This window comes from Antechinus flavipes, chromosome 5, assembly GCF_016432865.1.
Source record: "Antechinus flavipes isolate AdamAnt ecotype Samford, QLD, Australia chromosome 5, AdamAnt_v2, whole genome shotgun sequence".
Taxonomy (NCBI): domain Eukaryota; kingdom Metazoa; phylum Chordata; class Mammalia; order Dasyuromorphia; family Dasyuridae; genus Antechinus; species Antechinus flavipes.
The window spans coordinates 219,342,896-219,356,906 of NC_067402.1; the positions used below are offsets into that span (position 1 = coordinate 219,342,896).

Genomic DNA, 14,011 nt, shown 5'->3' on the forward strand with positions numbered 1-14,011 from the left:
AAGATTTGGCCTCTGACTTACACTTAGTAGCTAAAGGTCCATGGACCAATCACTTGATTTCTCTAAACTTCAATTTTCTCTCCTGTAAAATGGGGTTAATGATACCTTTAGTACCCATCTCTCAGGGTAATGGTAAGGCTGAAATGAGATAATGCACATAAATTGTTTTGCCAGTTTTAAAGAACTAAATATCAGTTATTATTCCCGAGTTCCCTCCAGGTCTCAGACAAGCTCCCAACTCCAGGCAAATGAGCAGTTTGCCACTTCTCATCTGGCCAGGCTAGCCAAGAAGTTAATTATAGGTTTGGGAAAAGAGTCTTGGGTGGCCATTGAATGTCTTCTGGGGCCTGTTGGAAGGTCAGAAGATTGTGTACTAGCCTTAGTGAATGAGTTAGTGAATTTTAACCCTCATGACCCCAGAAGTCTCTGTAGATGAGGAGGGAAATGGTGTTGGTGGCCAGATTCCCAGTAGACTCAATTCAATAATTTAATTTCCCATTTACTAATTACCTGTATGCCATAAAACTTAAAGCTATGCACTGAGCACTGGACTTCCCAGCTCTCATGGTTTAGGACCCTATGGGAGCAGATAGTTTTCTTGTACCTGATGAATTCTTCCAACTTTTCCAGAAGCTCTTGGCAGCTAGATGGCACAGGTAGGTCTGGAGTCAGGAAGAGGAGCTCAGATCCAGTCTCAGACACTTTCTAAGTAAGTGACCTGAATCAAGTCACTCTCTTCAACTCCAGATGATATTTCATTATCTTGCCAGAAATCAGGCTTCCTTGACCCTTCCCAGCTATGTCCTCAACAGGTGACTCCTCACTCCCAACACACACACATCTACCTTTTCTCAGCCTTCCTTTTGTATTGTCATGTCTTCTTAGAAAGTAAGCTCCATTGGGGCAGGAACTGCCTTGTTTATATTTATATTCAAAAAATTTAACATAAAAATTCATCATATACCATCCATCTGTCTATGAAAGGGTCATTTCCCAATAGCTGTTTCTGAATGCCTTCTTCTATGTGGCAGCTTGAAGAGGGGCTCACTTAGGCAAACAGAAGTCTGAGCCTCTGGCTGCCTGCTCTGTTCTGTTTCTTTCCTCAAACGTTTATTCTGAGAAATGGACTCTTTTTCTGGAGCAGGCATCTCAGAAATTTGGAAGTTCCCTGAATCTCTGTCCTATATATATAGATATGCCAGTATTTATAAAGAGCAGATATCAGGGACATAATTGGGAAATGTTCAACAAAATAAAAAAGGTATGCATTGTGCATACCCTTTGATCCAGCAGTGAGTGTTTCTACTGGGATTAGATTCTAAAGAGATTGTTAGAGGTAAGAATTTTTTTTTTTTTTTTGGCTGAGGCAATTGGGGTTAAGTGACTTGCCCAGGGTCACACAGCTACTAAGTATTAAGTGTCTGAGGTCAGATTTGAACTCAGGTCCTCCTGACTTCAGAGCTTGTGCTCTATCCACTACTCTACCTAGCTATCCCTCCCCAAAAAGATCAAAGGAGGGAAAGGGACCCACATGTGCAAAAATGTTTGTGGCAGCCCTTTTGGAAGTGGCAAGAAGCTGGAAACCGAGTGGATGCCCATCAATTGGAGAATGGCTGAATAAGTTATGGTATATAAATATTATGGAATATTATTGTTCTATAAGAAACGACCAGCAGGATGATTTCAGAGAGGCCTAGAGAGACAAGAATTGATGCTGAGTGAATAGAATCAGAACATTGTACATACACAGCAATAGCAAGATTATACGATGATTAATTCTGATGAACATGGCTCTTTTCAACATATATCTCTTGGCCTTGATGAACCTACGATATAATGGAAAACATGGCATATACAGAGTTAAAAGAAATACAAAGCTGAATGTTATTGGGAGTAGTACTGACCCACAACAAATGCCATAGAAAAATTGAAAATTATAGCTAGTGGGAAAAGGGAAACTTCATGAAAGAGATGGAAGCTAATCTGGAGCTTGAAGAAAATTCTAACAGAAGTGAAAATGAAGTGAGATCTAGAAAAAGGGGTCAGAAGGCAGTTTGAAATTAGGTTATAGCTAATATCCCTTTGTCAGACTAAGAAGGACAAAAGAGCTTTTGAGCAAGCATCAAAGCCAAACTCAAGATTTAGAAAGATGCTGATGAATAGTTGTGGAACTGTTGCAAAGGGAAGAACCTAGAGTTGAGTGAGTAGCAGAAAGAAGTGCAAATTCTGGGGCAGCTAAATAGTACAGTACACCAGCCCTAAAGTCTGGAGCATTTGAGTTCAAAAACAGCCTCAGATATTTAATACATACTGTGTAATCCTGGGCAAGTCACTTAACCCCAGTTGCCTCACACTCCCCTCCCACCCCCCACCCCCTAAAAAATGCAAATTCTCTCATCCCAATTCCTCTAGAGCTAGAAAACAAGGTGGGAAAAGTGTCACCTCAAATCTTTTTTTCCACCAAGCTTTCCATGTGAATACCAGGGATGATCTAGCTAAGAATATGCCATAGAATACTCAAAGACACCAGCAGCATAGCTAGATCTCAGTTCCAGCTCCTAGCCCAGTCTGAAGCCTTCAGAGGAATAACCAGTGTAGGAATTTCAGACATAGGGAAGTCTTGAAGTTCTGTCATGATTCCTAAATAGACGGGAAGGGACCTAGTGCAGGCAGGACTATGCTCAAAAAGATGTCATGGGATAGGTCCTTGTAGAATCCTGTCTCTCTAGCTTCATTGTTTTACTTTTCCTGTTCCTTCTTACTAGTTTTCAAATTGCTCACAATCAGTGGATCACTTGGAAGAGTACTAAAAGTTTGCAAGTCCACAGCTTGAGCTCTCCCAGAGAGCCTACAAATCTAAACATTCAACACCCTAAGAAAACAGCAACTAGGATAGCCCAGATATTTCTTCTAAAAGTGTATAAAATGGGGGGGGGGGGAGGGTGCAGCTAGTTGGTATAGCAGATAGAGCACCAGCCCTGAAGTCAAGAGGATCTGAGTTCAAATTTGACCTCAGTCACTTAACACGTCCTGGCTGTGTGATCCTGGGCAAGTCACTTACCCCAATTGCCTCAGCAAAAAAATAAAATTAAAAGTGTGTAAAATAGGACCTTAACATTAAATCCAAAGGCAGAAGGGAAGTTGGAATTATCAAAGAAAACGATCTCACTATAAAAATCTATTATGGTAACAAAGATACAAGACAAAACACAGAAGAGAACAATTCCAAAAATTTATAAATAAAAACCTCAGACAAAGACAACCTGATACAAATTTAATTAGAATTCTAGAAAAGATGAAGCAACATTTTTAAAAATAAAATTTTTAAAAAATAGAATCAGGATTCTTGAAAAGAAATGAGTGTTACAGAATAAAGAATGGGAAAATAAAACAGTTTGGAACGAAAGGTAGAAAATCTTGCTCAAGTAACAAGCTTCCCTAAAAATTAGAATGGATAAAATAGAAACAAAGGATTGAGGCAAGAAGAAATCTTAAAACAATCAAAATACTGAAAAAAAAATGCAAGAAAGGATTTCATAACAAAAACTGAAAATAACAGGAAACATAAAAACAACCTGGAAAACAGATGGGGAAAAAAAATCATGGGACTGAATGCCATGACCAAGAACCCAGACAAATCATTTCAAAAAAACTTAAAACAAACTACTCAGATTTGCTAGAATCAGAGCACAACATGGAAACCAAATCTATCAGTTATTTCCTGAAACACCAAAAATAAAACCACTAGAAAATGATACCCAAAATCCAGAACTTTCAGATCAAAGAAAATATTCAAATACTGAGAAGCCAGTCAAGATCACAGTTGATCCAGCAGCCATCATTGTAGAGACAGAGCTTAGAATCACATTCCAGAATGCAAAGGGGAGATGGAGATACACATACAGTTATAGCCAAGAATAAATTACCCAGCAAATATATAGGATTCTATAGAAGAAAAAAGGAACTTTTAATGAAACAGAACTTCCAAGTATTTATTTAAAAAACAGAACTATATGAAAATTAATAAATCCAAATGGAGAAATTAAGAGAAACATATAAAGGCAAACACAATAATAAGGGATTAAAAAATAAACACTTTATTTTAAATATGGTACAATAATTTGAGTGTATCTTCCGAATCCTATCATCAAGGATTATAGAATTTATTAGATATAAGACCTGAGAATGGTTGCTGTTTTAATGATCCTTTAAAAATGGAGAGAGGAACACTATTAACAGGGGAAGGGAAAGTTAGGGAAAATTGTATTTCATAACCAGGATGTCCAGGTAGAAATGTATTACCAGCCAGGAGTACGTTTGGGAAGAGAGGAGCACTTGATAGTTCTACCCTAATCTGAACTGAGGGAAGCATACACACATTTCTGGATATATACATTTCACTCAAGGAAATAGGAGGGGATGAATTGGGGGGAGGGAGTGGGAACGAGAGATCAAGAGATTGTTTCTGTCCAATTGTCTCATTTTGTCTATAAAGTTCTCTTAGCAAAGATAGTGGAGTAGTTGTCATTTCCTTCTCCAGTAGATTAAGATAAACAGAGGTTATAGTGACTTGCCCAGAATCACAGAGATACCTGTATCTGAGGCTGGTTTTGAAATTCTGGTCTCAAGAACCAATGCTCTATCAACTGAGCCATCTAGTGCCTCTAAGAGTCCCATACAAAACAAATTCTAAAGATAAACATACGTATAATTCTTGAAATGACAAAGAATAGTGAAGTGTATATTAATTGTAAAATGGCTAAATTATTGTATATAAATGATGGTATACTATTATACTATTGTCTTTTTTTAAATTTATAGCTTTTTATTTACAAGATATATGCATGGGAAATTTTTCAGCATTGGCTGAATCTTTTGTTCCAATTTTACTCCTTCCCCCCACTCCCTCCCCAAGATGCCAGATAGACCAATACATATTAAATGTTAAAGTATATGTTAAATACAATATATGTGTATATGTCCATAGTTGTCTTACTGCACAAGAAGAATCAGGCTTTGAAATAATGTATAATTAACCTGTGAAAGAAATCAAAAATGCAGGTGAACAAAAATAGAGGAATTGGGAATTCTATGTAGTGGTTCACATTCATTTCCCAGAATTCTTTCGCTGGGTGTAGCCGGTTCTATTCATTACTGCACTATTGGAACTGATTTGGTTCATCTCATTGTTGAAGAGGGCCACGTCCATCAGAATTGATCATCATGTAGTATTGTTGTTGAAGTATAAAATGATCTCTTGGTCCTGCTCAAGCATCAGTTCATGTCTCTCTAGGCCTTTCTGAAATCATCCTGTTGGTCATTTCTTACAGAACAATAATATTCCATAATATTCACATACCACAATTTATTCAGCCATTCTCCAACTGATGGGCATCTACTCAGTTTCAGTTTCTGGCTACTACAAACAGGGCTGCCACAAATATTCTTGCACATACAGTTCCCTTTCCCTCCTTTAAAAGCTCTTTAGGATATAAGCCCAGTAATAACACCGCTGGATCAAAGAGTATTCAGTTTGATAACTTTTTGAGCATAGTTCCAAATCGATCTCCAGAATGGCTGGATGTATTCACAATTCCACCAATAATGGTATACTATTGTCTTAAGAAATTAATGGGATGGTTTCAAAGAAACTCAAGACTTGTGTGAACTGATGCAGTGAACTGAACTAGGACAATAAGTTATTACTGTTAATAAAAAAGATAAAAGATGTTGAGGGGGATGTGGGAAAACTGGGACACTAATGCATTGTTGGTGAAGTTGTGAAATGATCCAACTGTTCTGGAGAACAGTATGAAACTATTACCAAAAGGGCTATAAAATTGTGCATATCCTTTGACCCAACAGTGCCACTATTGGATCTGTATCCCAAAGAGATCATAGAAAAGAATTCACATGTGCAAAAATGTTTGTAGCAGTTCTTTTAGTGGTAGCAAAGAAATGGAAAAGGAGTGGATGCCCATCAATTGGGGAATGGCTGAACAAGTTGTGATGCAATATTATTATTCTATAAAAAATGAACAAGCTGATCATAGAAGGGCGGAAGATTTACATGAACTGATGCTGAACAAAATAAGCAGAATCAGGAACACACTGTATACAATAGCAAGAATCTGCAAGCTATGAAAGGCCTGATTCTTCTCAGAGGTTCAGTGATTCAAAGCAATTCCAATAGACTTTGGACAGAAAATGCCATCTGCATCCACAAAAAGATCTAAATTCAATATAAAACACATACTATGTTCACTGTTTTCTGCTTTTCTCTCTCATGGTTTTTTCCCTTTTGTTCTGATTTTTCTCTCCCAACATGATTCATAAAGCAATGTATATTAAAAATAAACTTACATGGGCAGCTAGGCAGCACAGTGGGTAGAGCACCAGCCTTGAAGTCAGGAGGACCCGAGTTCAAATCTGGTCTCAGACATTTAACACTTCCTAGCTGAGTGACCATGGGCAAGTCACAATTCCAATTGCCTCTGCAAAAAATAAAATAAACTTACAATTTATTTTTTTTTATTTTTTTTTAATTTTATTTTATTTAATAATAACTTTGTATTGACAGAATCCATGCCAGGATAATTTTTACACGACATTATCCCTTGCAATCACTTATGTTTCGTTTTTTCCCCTCCCTCCCTCCTCCCCCCCCCCAAGATGGCAAGCAGTCCTATATATGTTAAATATGTTGCAGTATATCCTAGATACAATACATATTTGCAGAACCGAACAGTTCTCCCGCTGCACAGGGAGAATTGGATTCAGAAGGTAAAAATAACTCGGGAAGAAAATCAAAAATGCAAATAGTTCACATTCATTTCCCAGTATTCCTTCTTTGGGTGTAGCTGTTTCTGTCCATCATTTCTCCAATGAAACTCAGTTAAGTCTCTGTCAGAGAAATCCACTTCCATCAGAATACATCCTCATACAATATCGTTGTCGAAGTGTATAATGATCTCCTGGTTCTGCTCATCTCACTTAGCATCAGTCCATGTAGGTCTCTCCAAGCCTCTCTGTATTCATCCTGCTGGTCATTCCTTACAGAGCAATAATATTCCATAACATTCATATACCACAATTTACCCAGCCATTCTCCAATTGATGGGCATCCATTCATTTTCCAGTTTCTAGCCACTACAAACAGGGCTGCTATAAACATTTTGGCACATACAGGTCCCCTTCCCTTTTTTAGTATCTCTTTGGGGTATAAGCCCAATAGAAACACTGCTGGATCAAAGGGTATGCACAGTTTGATAACTTTTTGGGCATAATTCCAGATTGCTCTCCAGAATGGCTGGATTCGTTCACAACTCCACCAACAATGCATCAGTGTCCCCGTTTTCCCGCATCCCCTCCAACATTCATCATTATTTTTTCCTGTCATCTTAGCCAATCTGACAGGTGTGTAGTGATATCTCAGTTGTCTTAATTTGCATTTCTCTGATCAATAGTGATTTGGAACACTCTTTCATGTGAGTGGTAATAGTTTCAATTTCTTCATCTGAAAATTGTCTGTTCATATCCTTTGACCATTTATCAATTGGAGAATGGCTTGATTTTTTATAAATTTGAGTCAGTTCTCTATATATTTTGGAAATGAGGCCTTTATCAGAACCTTTAATTGTAAAGATGTTTTCCCAGTTTGTTACTTCCCTACTAATCTTGTTTGCATTCGTTCTGTTTGTACAAAGGCTTTTTAATTTGATATAATCAAAATTTTCTATTTTGTGATTGGTAATGGTCTCTAGTTCATCTTTGGTCACAAATTTCTTTCTCCTCCACAAGTCTGAGAGATAAACTATCCTATGTTCTTCTAATTTATTTATAATCTCGTTCTTTATGCCTAGGTCATGGACCCATTTTGATCTTATCTTGGTATGTGGTGTTAAGTGTGGGTCCTTGCCTAATTTCTGCCATACTAATTTCCAATAAACTTACAATTTAAAAAAATTATATTGTTAAAGACAAACACAATGACCAATCACAATTGTAAATAGTTAAAATCTACTTTCTGATAGAAATGAGACCAGTACATGAGATATCCATTCAGACACAGATGTCACATACATGTATTTCTTTTAGATGTGCAGAAATGTTTGGCAGGGGCAGATCCTTAATATTTCCATTCATTGTGAAGGAAGGAAAAAAGGATTTTTGCCAATTGTCAAAAAATAAAAAATAAAGGTATTGAAGAGATATCTGGCTAGGAGACCAATTAGTAGACTATAAATCTGAATGAACAAAGTAAAGGGAAAGTATGAAAAGGCATATAAATAAAACCTTCCAGTGAAAGTAGCAATTCTTTTAACTAGAAGCAAGTGTTTGTGGAAATAGTCATAAGGCTCTGGTAACAGAGAAAGTCAAGTTTTGCCTATCTAGGAGTAACTTTTGGGAGTAAAATGTTGAGGGGAAGGACCCTGCCATTAATATTTGCAACACCTAATATATCATATGATATTAATGTTACCACTAGAGTAGATTCATCAATAAAATTCCCTTAGTGCCTTTGGTGTGCTGCTACACAAGAAAAATATCCAGAGAATTTGGGAGTAGGTAGGGGGTGGGAAGTTTCAGCAGAGGCTGGATATGTATACTTAGATATCGATACTTTTTTTTGCTGAGGCAATTGGAGTTAAGTGACTTGCCCAAGGTCACAAAGGATTAATACTTACACGTGGTATTTTAGATGATACAAAGGCAACTCCTGCTTTCAAAAAACTTACAACACACAAAAGGAAACTGAAAGGGAGGGAGAGCAGGAGAGAAGGTACCCACTGGAGTACACTATGGAGAAATCCAGAGAACTCTCAAAGTAATACAGCCAGGTAAAAGACAAGGAGTCATCTGAGTTGACTTCTCTTTAAATGGAGACTTGGGAGTTCATGGCCCTCCCCTCCATCAGAAGCAATAACAAGCTTCTTGGGGTTTGGTGTCTAAATTGGTCTAGCGTGCCAAAGTAGCTTAGTCAGGAAATATAATTGTGATAACAGATGCCAATAGCCATGGGAATTGATTTGAATACCAAAGGAATGTTGAGAGATACCTTTGGAGACACTGAACTGAAAAGGCAGTCCGTACAAGGCACTGCTCTAAGCACTTACAAATTGTTATCACTGAATTTTCAATCTTTATTTGTAGGCATTTACATGCTTTTTTATTTATTTATTTATTTTTTAATTTAAATTTTATTTTAGTTAACAACTTTGTATTGACAGAATCCATGCCAGGGTAATTTTTTACAACATTATCCCTTGCACTCGCTTGTTTCGGTTTTTCCCCTCCCTCCCTCCCCCCCCCCCCCCCAAGATGGCAAGCACTCCTATATATGATAAATATGTAGGCATTTACATTCTGATGAAGGAATGGCAGAGAAGTTACTGTGAAATGTCTGGGACCAAATTTAAACCTAGCTACCTCCTATTATCATATTGCATAATGATTAAAGATGTACACTGAGAGTATTAGTGACTTTAGAGAGTTCTTTCCATAGCAGCAGAGCAGAAAGTAAATTGTTAATTCTAAGGAGGCAGTATTAAACAACAGATCCCTTTTTTGGGGCACATAATTTCCCCACCCCACCCTGCTTACCTAAAAGGCTCCCAACAAAAATCATTTATACTTTCTAGGAGGAACTGGGCAAAGGAAAAACGACTTTAAAAGAATTTTTAAAATTGTGCCCTTCTAGGCATCACAGGATTCCACTTAACTAAAATAAAATATCATGTCCTGATTTTCTAAAAAATCTAAATACATCCTCTCTCTACACACGTACTATTCTCATTTTACTTATGTCACTTGGTATCCTTTATTATCCAAATTTCCTTGTATTCTTAGGATGAATATCCTAAGGAATAACGATGTCTCCTAGAATAAGTCCATAAAGATGGAAGGATTGGAGGTCATGTTAAAGATGAAGGTTTAAGGATTAAGGCATAGGTAAAGATGAAATTATGTCATGATAACAAACAGCATACTTGAAATTAGAAGTGAATTCATTTATGATGGTGAGAATGAACAGGTCCAAAAATGAATAACAGGCTGTATTATGAAACATTCTGTGGCACTATATTGTATTTCAAGAACATTGTTATAACATTTCATCCATCCAGACTTCCACTTTCCTTCCCTCTTCCCAGTCTACTTTCTTTAGTTGACCAGTTTAGATTTGTTTATTCTCACTTCCTTAGCCTGTAAACTGCATTACAATCCCAACCATCACCTTATACATTTATGTGAAAATAGAGGCCATCTACTATAAGATATTGTTCATAGCCCTGTGACATTCCCCCATTCTTTATTCCATATTCAAGTTGCCTATGGAGGGCCTGAACTGTCCCAGTGAAAAATGATGCCCTGCATGTAGGCTGCACCCACTGATTACCTCCCTCCTCCCTTTCCTTATAAAATCCTCACCAGCCTACCATCTCTGAAAGCTATCATATCTGCCCCTTCTTGCATAAGAGGTAAAAACCTGTGATTTGTTATACCCATTTTCAATTTCTCACTCAAAATATTACTGTATAAAGTAGCATCTGAACAAACTCTGACATTTCCAAAGTCACAAAGTCCTGACAAATCTGATCACATTTTCCTCTCAGGCTCCTCACCCTTTTCTGCAACAACTGTTCTCAATACTCCTAGTCAATTGCTCCATTACAGAATGGACCACAACATCCCTTAGTTGTAGATGCATACCTGGGCTATCTCTCTTGGAGATATCCTCAGTTCAGCAAGCTGTATTTAAGTCGAGGATTCCCAGAGCTAGTTTCCGGAGCAAAAGCTCCTCATCATCTTGAATGGATGCTCCAGAGAGCTCAAAACCAACATGTACACTGTGACTCATTCTTACTCTAAAATCCTTTCTCTTTATGTTTCTCAGGTTTATGATCATGACATCAACTATGAGTCATCCCACAATAATGCAAATGTTTTTCTTTTTGTAGTTCCCATCTTGCTTCATATCCTAAGAGGTCTATCTCCTTACTCTAATCAATCAAACAGCTTTTGGGAAAGTAAATAACTCCCTTATTCTAATTCCAATTCTCCTACTTAGCATTTTAAAAAGGCTGTAACCTGACCCCAACTCATCTTTCTTTTCAATACTTCCAACACATTCCAGTCTACATCAACTAATTTCTCAGATATCTTAGTGATTATGCACCACATATTCCCCCCTCAACACTATCTTTTGAGTATTTAAGTCTTATGTCTTTCCCATTCTAAAAAATTGCAGCAGTTAGGGAAAACTCTTACACTTTTGTGCTCAATGGCTACTTTAATTTTTGGCATATTTGATAGAAATATTCCCTTTCTCTAAAAGGGTTAATGTCCCTTTTTAATTCACATTTTGTAGAAAGGTTTCACAATATAGCCATCGAATTTGGAGCAAAAGAGTAGTTCTCTATGGGGATTATATCAGGTAGTCTTAGTACTTAAGACTTCTATCTTCCTAACTACCAAGGGTCTTTGTGACCCAAATGGAAATTTTAGAGGCATTTAATAACAGCACTGTCTCATTACAATCTTCACAAACTAGGGATCCGGGATCCAAGAAATGAGAAAGGGACAAAAAGTGATATCTTGGACCATTGCACAGCTATGAACCACACAGATCATCATTATGGCAGTTCAGCAGTTATTCATCCTGCTCTAGATTCAGCTAAGTCAAAAGGGAGCCAATTTTACTAACATATTAAGCTTCACAACAACTAGAATTCTCAAAAACTTAACAATCCAAGTCAATTATTGAGTTCAATTAAATTGCAAATTACTTTTGAATGCTACTGAGCTCTTATGTAACATTTGAGGTCATAACCTTTAATATATCACCTTGTGTCAAAATATATGCTTGATATGGCTACATAAAGGCAAATGGAAACGTTAAAAATACTCAAAATTATCACCTGATAGTAACCAATCTAATCTACTCGGCCCTCCCCCCACTCTTCCAAGCCCCTATTTCCAAAAGTGTCCAACGTCACCAACTCCATAACCACCATCCTTCCCCATTTGGCTTCATGTATCTTACCTTCTTTACAAGAAGCCCATCTAAGAGCTTCTGGTCAAGCAATCACAAGTCCAAGATAGCTTAGGCACTAAAATCTTCATAATTACTATTAATAATTAATATGTAAAACAAACTGAGTATTTCACTGTCAAAGAGTCAGTACTTAACATTTCATAAAATCTCCCAGCTATCCAAGCACAAATCTTATAACAGCCTTCCAACCATTTATCAAGTTTGATTCTCTCACCTGTTGTTGGTTTAACTACATTCTTTAGAAAACTTTCCAGAGTAGGCTGTGCCAAAGACACAAATATTTTTATACAGATTTACAATCCCCCTAACCCACAGATACACCAGGCACAACATAGGGTAGACCAGCCATTTTATTTTCCTCTGATTGGTTCAGGCATGTTGATGGGCAGATATCTCTTTACATGGGCTTTGGAGGGGGTCTGGGGGCAGCACCCTAGAAAAATAAAAGAGAGTTTGTGAGCAACATGGGGAAAATGTTACCCCTAGAATTTCCCTATTGTGGAAAGCAGAAATAGACCTTTCAGGACCTCAATAGGGGAAAAAATGTTACATAGGGTAAATAATGCTTATATACTGGTCAAGAATTGGTTAACTGAAAAATACCTACCATCAGAAGGTATTATCACGAGATTAAAAAAAAAAAAAGTACCCATATTCTTTTATATACAGTCTAGTTTGAACCAAGTTTGTTTTCATTTTTTTTAATGTCCCCTCTTGGACTACCCTCTCTGAGCAGGAACCTTTCCCTACTAAAACCTCTAATTGCAAGCCATCCCAACAGCCTACTCCCTCTCCTCTCACTCCCATTAAGAGACTTACAGCAGGTCTGAAGCGGGGTGGGGGTGTCCGATCCTTTCGTGCCTCCCGGGACCGATTCCTCACTACTTTGCTGTGGATCGCGCAGCTCACACAGTAATGTAGTTTCACGTACAGTTTGGGCAGCACATAGGCTGGTAAAAGAACAAATGTTAGCACCCTCCGGAGGTTATCAGGGTCTCCAATGTACACACTAATCGTATTTAAAACGCCAAGTCAGTAAAAGGGGCTTTAGATAGAAATCTGACCAGTTCCGGCATTAACTGGCCAAATGAGTGTAAATAGCCACACGAATTATCTTAGCCTTTACAAGATGTAAGGTTGCTAGCTGTAGACTAACTTGGAAAAAATGGCGCCTACTCCCAACTTTCCTTTGCTCCTTTAAAAAAAAAAGCCAAAAACCTGACCGGGCCTGACACCATTACAACTTCAGGGCTCTTTTCATTTCCCCTGCACTCAACTGTCCCCGCCTTTATAAAATGGTGAAAGGCCCTTAGGAAGTTTCGGATTAGTCGTTCGGGGGGCGCACCCAGCAGGGCTTACAGTCGAAAACGCTGGCCTCGGAGATGTCCCTGACTGCCGCCGCTTCCACGATGTTGCGGATCACGAATTTCTTGATGGCCTTATCCTTGGGAACGCAGCGGGCACAGTTGGTGCAGCGGATGGGCTGCACGTGGCCGCGGCCCTTCTTGGCGCGTCCGTTATTTCTCCTCTTCTTGGTCTGAAGCAATGGAGGGACAGAGTCACACAGACCCGCCAAGGTTCCTCCTCAGACATTTACCTTCTCCTCCGTAACACTACCCAAGCTCACTCCAATCTCCGGGCCCAGCGTCTTTATGCCTTGGGCCCGCCAGGGTCCGGCCTTCCCATCCTTTCTCCCTAGTCCAACGTACTATCTCGTCGGCCTGAGCCCGGTGTCACCATTCCCCTTTTCACGGGCTCGGGGTCTTCCCCATCCCCCCCACTCCGATACTTTCCCCAAAGTCAGAGACCACCCCCCCCCCCCCCCAAGCCCACGTTGTTTCCTCACCATCTTGGAAGCCGGGAGAAGAAAAAGGATCCGGCTTAGCGTCCGTCCTTCTTATATATCCAGAGATCCATGCGCCAACACATGCGCGCAGACAAAGTTTATCATCAGAA

The 14,011-nt window shown here is 38.5% G+C and overlaps 1 protein-coding gene across 1 annotated transcript; it reads right to left on the bottom strand.

Annotated features, from left to right (window-relative positions):
• Positions 1-12,387: 12,387 nt before the first annotated feature.
• Positions 12,388-13,920, bottom strand: RPS26 (ribosomal protein S26). The gene is made up of 4 exons (XM_052001816.1): positions 13,902-13,920; positions 13,415-13,592; positions 12,875-13,005; positions 12,388-12,488 (listed from the first exon to the last, which is right to left on the bottom strand). The coding sequence occupies exons 1-4, from the start codon at positions 13,902-13,904 to the stop codon at positions 12,453-12,455; spliced, it is 348 nt and encodes a 115-aa protein (XP_051857776.1). The 5' UTR covers positions 13,905-13,920; the 3' UTR covers positions 12,388-12,452.
• Between the last annotated feature and the right edge of the window lie 91 nt (positions 13,921-14,011).

Coding starts and splice junctions, on each gene's coding strand:
- RPS26 (XM_052001816.1), bottom strand. Junction 13,006..13,414: donor CGAGGCCAGCGTTTTCGACT/GTAAGCCCTGCT, acceptor TTCTTTTACCAG/CCTATGTGCTGCCCAAACTG. Junction 12,489..12,874: donor CACCCCGCTTCAGACCTGCT/GTAAGTCTCTTA, acceptor TTATTTTTCTAG/GGTGCTGCCCCCAGACCCCC.